This window comes from Lampetra fluviatilis, chromosome 1 (genome assembly GCF_964198595.1).
Source record: "Lampetra fluviatilis chromosome 1, kcLamFluv1.1, whole genome shotgun sequence".
Classification (NCBI taxonomy): domain Eukaryota; kingdom Metazoa; phylum Chordata; class Hyperoartia; order Petromyzontiformes; family Petromyzontidae; genus Lampetra; species Lampetra fluviatilis.
The window spans coordinates 13,918,151-13,928,735 of NC_136275.1; the positions used below are offsets into that span (position 1 = coordinate 13,918,151).

Here is a 10,585-nt window from a genome sequence, read left to right on the forward strand (position 1 = left end):
GTCTCCCCCAGTGAAGATTAAACACCAAACCAGGTGCTAATTTGAGGCTGAGTCGACCTAGGGGAGGCCCAGGAACCGGTTCAAGCGGGCACCCCACTCGCCACCGACCTCCACATGCAACGCTTCAACCCTCCCCAACGTACAGGTGTCCACGCTTTACCTACGAAAAATGGACCTCAAGTCGCTCAATTGAACTCGCACGCAACCTCCTTGCCTAACATGGTGTCCGTGTACTGGCTGCTCCAGATGTCTTGTGACCCCCCACCCCCCCAAATTTTGGTTTGAATTAATCCCTGCACGTTTTTCCCCTTTTATTTCAGTTTAAAATAAACGTTACTTTTTTAAACGTTTCGGATAATTAAATGGAGGTCACGAGACATCTGGACCACCCTGCACAACAATGGGGGGGGGGGGGCTTCACTTCCCTACCCAACGTGGCGTCGGCAACCCACCAATCAAATCGCACGGCGACCACGTGGCCGCTCTGTCGAACCCGGCGGCAGCGCGCCCACGTCCGGGTCGCTCGTGCCGGTGCCAAGTCAATGAACGCCCGCGGCGGCGGCCCCGACTTCACCGTAATCAGCGGCAGTACCAGGACGTTTCAATGCCCGACATCAGGTGGGCATCAGCTTGACTCGCTCACAGACCTACTCGCTCACTCAAACCCATTGACTCAGGATCTCACTCACCTACCTACCCACCCACCTACCCACCTACCTTACCGATTAACCCAAATCATCTAACCACTCGTCAACCTACAATCCACCCATGGAGGCGGCCGTATACGCGCACGGCGTGGAGGTGGCGGCGAGGCTCCAGGCAGCCGTACGGGGCCCCACGGGAACCGCTGTGGAGGCCGAGGGAGCCGGGCACCTGGTGCGCCTCCTGCTGCTGGCGAGCGACCTCGGGGACCCACGAACTGCGCACCTGCTGCTCATGCCGCTTTCCCATGGCCTCTCCCCAGGCCTGGGCCGCGCCGTGCTCTGGGTGGCTCTGATGGCAGAGTGGCTCAACCTGGTGCTCAAATGGTGAGGGGGGAATGCCCAAGTATACACGGGCTCAATCCTGGCAGGTCTCACGCCTAATGCGTGAGACCGTGCAGGAGACCCACGCTGAGCCTCCCTGGTCCCACGCTCGATGCGTGAAACTCACAGGGGAGAGCCTCGCCAATTTCACGCTCAATGAGTAAAACTCAAGCCGCAATTCGCGAGGCTTACGCCAAGCGCACAGTCTGCCATAATTCAGGTATCTGGGCTTGGTCAGGTGCATCGAACCAGAGAGCTCACATTGATTCTGAAAAGCAGACCAGAGTGGCAGCAGTGCTAACTATAATCCCTCTCCGTCTGTCCACACGCTGTCCGTCAGTAAATCATAAGTCACCACTCAATGGCTAGTGGAGTTTAGAGCTCTGCACGGAGCCAGATAGTTAAACTCCAGATTCGTGTATGGTCTGGAGAATACGTCCTCAAGCAAATGGACAAATATTGAGGCCTGACCCCATAGGGATCATTCTCGTCATTATGGGGCTTGTGCCAATGATTGAACAACAACACGTCATCTGTTTAATAGATTTTCTAAAACGTAGGCCCATTGGAAATCCGCATGGCTCCCGCTCAGACTGTTCAAGGCTAAGAAGCGTGTAGTGAATCTTGCGATGTTTGACAAGGACAAACAAATTCCCCCCAACTTGGTCAAGGGTGGTGCATAATTAGGCTCCCACCCCCTTCCCTGGTTCATGCGGACGGCAGTCCTGGGTTTTTTAATATTTTGACAAACTATTTGCTCTTAACTGATGTCTTGGGTTTACAACAAAAAATAAATATGGTGGAATAAGTTAAGCATATTTTTGGAAAATTGATTAGAGGGCCAAAATAAAACCTCATAAAAACAAATGTCCGTTTATGATTCAAATGGGCACCATGGTTTTTGGCACCACGGTGGCTAGATGTTAACTACCTCACCTGGTATACTGGAGGTTGTAGGCTCAATCCCGACCCCAACGCCTGTATTTTTGGAGTTTGTATTTTCTTCCTGTGGTCGTGTGGATTTTTCTCTGGGTCCTACGGTTTTCCCTCCACATTTAGAAACATGCATTTAGAGTATTTGGCTGCTGTAAGTTTTTCCACATGATAGGCCATTTTGTTGAGCAATCATTTGTGGTCAGGTCGCTTCTGAAAAAGAGCTATATAGCTCAGTGGGCCTTACCTGGTAAAATATTATATAGTTTTTTTAAATAGTTTAATGATGAAGATACAAATTTTTACACATGTTCATATTGATTTGAACAGAAAAACCCTTAGGTTTATTAAAAACATATCTCAACCTAGCAAAGAAACCTCCAAATTAAAACTAAAATAATTATGGCTAGTCCTATGATCTGGTTGGCTAGTTTGTTCAGTGGAAGGACTCTGGGCTGGTTATGATAATGGTGGTAATGTATTTAATCGTGAAATAGTGATCACAACACTCTTCTCCTGACTACTTGTTGGCACACAACTGCACAACCGATTTAGCAGGAGTAGTATCCTCTAGCCCCCCTCCCCACCTGCACTGACCTCCCAAATATTTGAGCAACCAGCCACCATTGGCCACGGTCTAGTTGGCTAATGTAATATATACCCAAACAATGTGCACTTTCCCTTAATTTCTAAGTGTGGCCTTTTCACTTTTATTGAGGTGCTTTCCACTTTCAATGAGACTAATTGCAATTCCAAACACTTCATACCTGCTTGTATCATAATTATATGTTCTTTTTTCCTCTGTTAACTAAAAAAAAAACATTTTCCAGTCAGCGATATATCTCCATAAGTTAAATTTGACCTGGCTAGGAGAAATGATAAATTATAAAGTGCAAATGCAATGTATTTTCCTGTGGCTGTGTTCATCTGCAGGCTGCTGTTTGGTGAGCGGCCTTACTGGTGGGTCCTTCAGTCTGGTTTGAACTCCACCGGCATCTTGCAGTTGGAACAGTTCCCCAACACCTGTGAAACTGGACCAGGTGATCCTACTTGCCCGATGGTTCAGCAATTTTCGTCGTAATCGTTTGCTGGTCAATGAAACTTTCTTAAAAATATGTATCAACAGTCATGATTACTCCACTGCTGGATGAAGGCCTTCCCAAGCCATCACCATCTCCCACGGTCTACCGATGCAACAATCCATCTTGCTCCTGCGCATGCACTGATCTCACGAACCCCTGCACCTGGGCCCTCCCCCCTCCTGCCCTCCCGAAGATTTGATCATCGTTGCCATTCAAGATAACAGCTCATTCAAGAATGTATATATATTTTTACATTGTGGCAAATCCAGAGGCCACTAGTGGCTGCAGGTGTGACTTGAACCCATGGTCTACAACATACAAGCATCTAAAACATTCGTAAATATACCAATTAGATTTACAAATGTTGAGCTTATTAATTAATAATCATGTACAGACTAATATTAATCCAGTCTGTGATTCTATTGGAAAAACAGTAAACTTACAGTTGGAATGTTGAGTTTAAATTCTGGTCAGCAACAACAACAACAGCAATGCATATTTACGTCGCATTTTTTATGCAACTGAAACTCATGATGCTGCACAGAAACCATTAAATAAAATACTTGAGAAAAAAATTAAAAGCGCCCTTGTTCTGCCATTGGAGCCGGAGCTTGGTCTGCAATCGTCAGCCTTTCGCTAAACTTGCCATGGGAAATGAGCGCCACTTCCTGGTCACTAGCTCACAGACAAAATTTGACTTTTTTGACTGACTCAACACACCTCGCTGAATTGATCAAGTAAAACCAAGCTATGGTGCATTGATGAGTGTGCTGCTCTATGACTCGTGTGATGAAGTATAATCTGGCAACACTGTTTCTAATTCTAATGCAATCAGTTACTTTTGTCACTGCAGTGACAGACTGAGACGTGTTTTAAAGTGTGACTGCTGTCAAAGGTATTTGAAAGTCTTCATCAACCCTCAGCAAAGAAATGGTTCCTCACCCAAGATGTAGGGGGTTAACGTGACCGCATTTGTGTTGTTTGTGCTGCTGCGGTGTGTGGTGCTGCTTATTACAGGCAGCCCATCAGGCCATGTCATGGTGTCGGCCGCAGCGTGGGTGGTGCTGGCTGCGTGGACGTCTGCTCGCCTTCGCTCCATTACCAACAAGTAAGGAAGCCAGGTCTGACGGTCGTGTGTAGGAGGTAATGCATATGAAGGCTCTTGGGGTGTCGTATGTATGTATGTTGAACTTCTTTCGCACCGTACATAGTCAACCTTACTAATCGAATATGTCATGGCAGGGATACAGCCATTGTGATTGTCCTGGGTGTCTGGAGACCCACATATTTTTTTTAGATATGGCCAAGAGACACGCACAATAGTTTGCACCCTTGGTCAACACACACATGGCCAACACACACACAGACGGCATGGTGGCCGATAGATGGGACTGGTGACGGATTGGCAGCCGAGGGTAGGAACATGGCTAAGTGGATGACCCACCTCCCCAAGAGATGGAACGATGAGATCAGTTAATTTGGAGGATGGGATGGATTGTGACATCACCGTGATAGATGACAATGGCAGGATAATGCCATTGATTGATTAAATAAATGCTGTTAATGGTGACGATTAATTTCTGATGTGCATTGCACAGTGAAGCTGCACCATCTACGAGCACACTCATACACTAAGGGGCAGTGTTTAATGAGTTGCAAGTGAGTGCTGTCAAACGTCAACCATCGGACTGCGCATCCATTCTATAGCACATCCTTATCAAGGCCCTACACCATAGTTAAGTGTCCCACTGCTCGGATGAACCTTGAGCTGTGCTAATCTTTGCCAGAGGAATTCAGGAATTCCAAAGTTATATGATGTGGGCCAATCTCTCCACAAGACAACCACTTTGTGTGGCACATTAAAATATGTAGATGTTCACTCACCGCACCGGCAGTAGCAAGTATCCATCCCAAATTGTCCCTCACCGTCTTGATGTGACCTTGTTGTGGCGGTGAGGCTCGTGTGATTCAAAGACCTTGAGAGCTATGCCAGTGGGGATTTCTGGCTCCAGGCAGGTTTAACCATACCGGACCGGTTTCAGACGAGAGATTTGACAAACGACAGTATACTGGCCCTCCAGGTTAGGGGTTGGGTGTAGCGCCCATATAACTACCCTGGAAAAAAATGTTCGTTGTGGAAACCAAAATGAGAAAGAGAGACAACACTCGGGCCACAGTAGGCTCAAGCCTACCGACAGGCAGTATGACCACTCCTGATGAAAGCCTGTTAGAAGTCAGGAGTGTGAAGGAGAGTGCTACTGGGTCCTAAAGCCAAGATACGACTTGGTACATGGAACGTCCGCACTATGTATGAGACATCAAAGACGGCCCAAGTCCTCCGTGAAATGAAGAGATTCAATCTAGACCCAAGACCACCTGACACAAGACCGTGAAGGATGAGCTGGCAGCTATCGACTCCTCTTGGGGCAAGGCTCAACATGTTGCCAAGGACAGGAAGAAGTGGAGGGAACTCATTGTGGCCTTATGCCCCATAGGGGATGAAGTGGATTAACTAACTTAACTATCCCAATTGTCGCAATTTGGGATCACGATTCAAATTTTTTTTTTGAACGTTTCAATGAATGCCCCATCTTTATTGCCTGCAGGGGTCATGTGACTCGCATATAGGAATAAAAAATTATTCTCACTCAATTAAACGCATGCATCTAGTGTGCTTAAGCATTTGAATCGATGAACCGTTGCATCGTCGCTACGTACCAAGCTTAGCGATTGGTGCCATGTGTTTGTTCCCCAGGTGGGTGGCCTGGGCCGTGTCATACGGGACACTGCTGGCATTGTTGTCCGCTGTTGGGGTGTCCCGCATCTACATCCTCGCTCACTTCCCGCACCAGGTGCTGGGCGGAACGCTCGCAGGTAGTACACACGATGGAGAGATGTAGAGATGGGGAGCCAGTTTAAATACTTACGGTTTAAAAAGAGCTTCTGCATAGAGTAGATTGTAAGAATATATAAGCATCGAAAGTTGGTGCCAAACATTTGATGCATGGCAACATAGTCCAAGTTTTGTGGGCAGTCGATGTAAGACATGTCGACTCCAGATAAATTAGTGATGGATATATGTCCACGTGGTTCGCGTTAAGGTTATCGACCACACCTGGTCGATGCAGTGTTTTTCAAAAGCTGAAATGTTTTTTACCGATGTGTGGAATCAAATTTTTAAGTTGCATTCATAATCTTTTTTTTATGCTGCACATAAAAGTTGATTTATGTTTAAATAAAATAATACTTGGCATACTGCCATGAAGTTAAGCCTGGCCAATGTACAGGTATTGGTAGTTTGTGTGTGTCTTCTTTGAGCTGCCCACACCACACCACCCAGTAGTACGCTGTTCTGGCCTTCATTGGTGTTTGCTAACAGTCCTTTCCCCAACAGCTGTTCAGGCTACATAGATGATCTTTGTCTTTGTGTGTATGCAGGATTATTTCTGGGTCAGGTCCTCGGTAGATATTTGCCCAAAACACAGCGGCTACTTCCCTACGTAGCTTGGTCTCTCAGCCTTTTAGGCATTGCCTTCGCCATGTTCTACGGAATGCAGTTCCTGGGATTCAACATGAACTGGTGAATACTCGCAGATTCACTATTCACATTGCACATATCCCCCATACAGGCACCATGCTTCCATACAATCCCACATGACTCCTGAAGCATTAGCTTGGGTCCCATTTATTATCGTTGTGGAAGCGTAGCAACTGCTACTATGTAAAATGCTCATAAAACGTTATTATGCGATGCAATGGAAAGTCAAATACATTTATAACCCCAACCTTTTATGACTATTTGCAAGACATTTCATAATAAATTTGTAACTTAATTTCAAATAGCTAAATGTGTTTTTTTGTATTTTTTTTCATTTAAACTTTAGAAGCTTAGTATACGAATGAAAAGAAACACATAAATACTTTAAGCATGACCTTAGTTTTACACCAACTGCTAGTGCACTCAATATAGTTAGGGTTGGAGGAATGGGAGAGAAACTCAGTACGCAGCTAATTACTGATGTCACAAGCACATGGAGACCGTGACAACGGTGGCGCACGTGGTAGTCGTCGTTAATCCAACACGAGTGGCACGCCTGCGCAGGTCGGTGCAGCTGGCGGAGCGGTGGTGCATGCGGCGCGAGTGGGTGCGGCTCGACACCACGCCGCTCGCCTCTCTCATGCGTGACTCGGGTGCGTGCCTGGGCCTGGGCCTGGCGGCGTGGCCCGGCGCCGTCCCCGCCCCCGGCTCGCGCCGCAGCCGTCTTGCCTGCACCGCGGCCTCGCTGGGCATCTTGCACGCGGCCGAGTGGGTCCGGCTACCGGGCGCCTCGCCGGCCATCTTCTACCTGCTGTGCTTTGCGAAGAGCACGCTGGTGCCTATAATTGCGATGCTGGCCGTGCCGCTTGCCGTAGGTTTCGCTTCTGGAAGCGGGAAGGCCCTCAAGCGTAACTAGGATGCAAGCCTATTGGCCTTTGACAAATCACATCATGCAACTTGTTACCACCGATATAACATGTATTATTGCAAGGCAGGCTGACTGCTCCTTATGCCCTGCACTGGTCGTAACTACCGTATTTTCCCGCATATAGCCCGCATACGCATATAACCCGCAGACGCATATACCCCGCAAAAATAGCGTTTTGTGTAAAACAAATTTTAGTTAGCCCGCACCTCCATATACCCCGCATGCATTCATATATTTAACGTCGTTACCGCAGCTTAATTCCATCATATTAATACGAAGTTTACATTTGTAATACATTCCACTATCAATTGTTAAAATTAAAATCATAACGTGCACAAAGAAAACAAACCAACCGGAAACGAGTGAACTTAAAACAGTAAATAAGTAACAAAAGTAAATATCCAATAAATAAGTAACACAACTGGTAGATAAGTACTGTACAGTTTTAGCACTGGTAGATTGCGCACTGCGCAGATAATAGCGGCATTACGGTAACGCCGTTGCCTCGCCCCCCCCCACCTCTCTCCCCAGCTGCCCCACCCCCCACCTCTCTCCTCCCAGCTCTCCCGTCGCCAGTAAACAGTGCGCGCGCACTTCAAACATTGTCGTTTAATTGTACAAACAATTTAAAACGTGATAACGTGCAATTTTAGTGTGAGTGGTTTATTCAGCAGTGCTTTAGTCAAAGGTAAGTGTTGCATAGTGGATAGTCCTACCATGAAACAATTAAACGAGTTATGACATGTCACACGTGTAAAATATTTCTGGGATAGCCCGCACCTCCATATATCCCGCAGGGTCTTTATTTGTTTGTAAAAAGTGGTATACCCCGCGGGTTGTATGCAGGAAATACGGTAATTGCATCTTATTTCTATCTTTGTCTCTTCTCAGCACATTTCCAAACCATTTACATCTTGCCTACTTCACCTTCAGAATATTTGTAACCCCTGCTAAGACTCTAAATTCTTAATTCCTCATTTCCCTTGAGGTATTCCCAACTTCAATCTCAGCATCCTCACCTCTGCCCTTTCAAGCCCTCATCTTTCTTATGCCATCTTCGGTGCCCACATCTCTGCACCATAATAACAACACTGGTCCATTATATCATGAACTTGAAATATATTTAAAAGTGTAAACCGATTGCAGCTTGAATAATTGCTGTGCACTTTATAAGTCTTGTTTTGATGTACATCACATTTAACAAATTGTACCTTTTATTACATTCATTGTGAAGTTGAAAAATATACATTTGCTTTTGGGTGATCAAACAATTTGACAGTCATATATTAAAAGTTAATGCAGATGATCATGTTTGTCCTTCAATTTGGAAACCCAAATATGGAAATCCAAATATCATAGCGCTAATTACATAGTTTCAATATCCATATACTAAGGTGGGGACTTCAGGATTAGTACATCATGATGCCATTTTTCCCGGACATCCTCATCGAGTCTCAAGACTTGTTTCCAGGAGGGTCTTTCATTGCGATTATTGGCGAATTCTATCAATGAGTGTTTGATTTCATTTGGAAGGAAACTGGAGAACCCAGATAAGCCCCAGCACCACACACAGTGGGGAATGACACTCAGCACTGCCATCTCCAGGTTACACCTCGCAACCCCATGGCTACAGTATCTGGGTGGTGGTCACCCATCCAAACGCAATCCAGGCTCAAACTGCTTAGCTTCCAAGATGGGACAAGTTCACATAATTTAAATGACACTTTACGGATTACCATTTTGTACAATCTTAGAATTTTACAACAACCCCTGGTATCATCTTCTTGGTTCTTTCGGTAAAGTCACGTAGAATGGAAATAATAAAATAATAAAAATAAAACATTTTTTTTTATTATTTCCATTCTACGTGACTTTACCGAAAGAACCAAGAAGATGAATCCCTGCAGTCACGAAAGCTTAAAATCGAAATTTAACCCCTGGTATGTTGAACTGTCTGGCACCATCGGCAGTTGTCTTCTTTGCGAATGCCAATGAATGTTTTAAGACATCTCAAGTCCCAAGTGCTTACCAGGCTCAGAGCCTGCTTTGCTTCCAAGATTGAAGTCTGTCACAGAGTCTAGATACCATTTTTACAGAATCTCTTCGTAAATATTTTTTCTCCGAATTCTAAAATCACCCCTGGAATGTGAACTGTCTGGTATCGTCCACCAATTGTTTTTCTTTGCCAAAGCCAATGCATGTCTAAGGACTTCCCTTCGCACTGAGTGGCTCTGTGCGAATATTGAAGGAGGGAAAAAGCCCCACACGTTTGCGTTGCCTGCAAGACCCCGGGAGGATCTGAGACCACCCAGATGCGCCGCAGACATCAACAACGTGCTCTGTAAAAGAGATTTTTAAAACCCGTCTCCTTTAATTATGCTTTTACGAACGGTTTGCACGGTAAAGGTGACCCGACATGTATCAAGTTGTGGTCACGTCCGGTCACTTAAAATGTACGACTCACTCTTGATGTGGTCATGGTTGTTATCGTGTTGACAGTGCATGAGTTTTGTTGATTAATAGCGATTCTTATAGTCCACGATGAATGCACCAAGTCTCTCTTGAGGTGTGAAATTAATGCATTTCGTTTTTAAATTGGTGCACCCCACAACCACCCCCCACAAAACACTGACGCACACGTCCGAGTGCATACCACTCTGTCAAACATCTCTACAACGTCTCGCACTAACGACCTTGATTAAGAGAGATTTGAACAGCCTGTATATCGTCAATTATACTCTCAAGGCTTTGGTGGGTGGATCAGCGGTGGTTCACACACTGAGATATGAATCTGACGTCCTGAATCCGATTCCCATTCACAACTAACGTCGGTGGCGAGTAACTTTTGACCTGCTCTTGAGCACCCACATTTCACCAACCCACACTAGTCAAACAACTCTCGAGCACCATGGCATGCGGAGTCCTTCAGCGGTAGTATTGACAAAGGGCTGCAAAAACAATCTGTGCTGTGATGTTTTTCTGGGTGTAGTAAAATCCCTGGTGAATGAATGGCTCGGAACACGCAAATTATCCGATTCCCCCGTCAGCAGATTTTGATTCGTTCATACCGGTGCGATGA

General features: G+C 45.8%; 1 protein-coding gene across 1 annotated transcript; it reads left to right on the forward strand.

The window, feature by feature from the left end:
• Positions 1-479: 479 nt before the first annotated feature.
• On the forward strand, positions 480-8,798 carry LOC144932786 (glucose-6-phosphatase 3-like). Its single transcript, XM_078857239.1, has 6 exons — positions 480-1,028; positions 2,892-2,998; positions 4,058-4,148; positions 5,796-5,914; positions 6,479-6,620; positions 7,143-8,798. The coding sequence occupies exons 1-6, from the start codon at positions 769-771 to the stop codon at positions 7,492-7,494; spliced, it is 1,071 nt and encodes a 356-aa protein (XP_078713365.1). The 5' UTR covers positions 480-768; the 3' UTR covers positions 7,495-8,798.
• Positions 8,799-10,585: the final 1,787 nt, after the last annotated feature.

What these genes read in the sequence shown, in the direction of transcription:
- LOC144932786 (XM_078857239.1), top strand. Translation starts at nt 769, where the DNA reads ATGGAGGCGGCCGTATACGCGCACGGCGTGGAGGTGGCGGCGAGGCTC. An exon ending in CACCTGTGAAACTGGACCAG is followed by an intron (nt 2,999 to 4,057) that starts GTGATCCTACTT and finishes TGCTTATTACAG; the next exon opens with GCAGCCCATCAGGCCATGTC. An exon ending in GCTGGGCGGAACGCTCGCAG is followed by an intron (nt 5,915 to 6,478) that starts GTAGTACACACG and finishes GTGTGTATGCAG; the next exon opens with GATTATTTCTGGGTCAGGTC.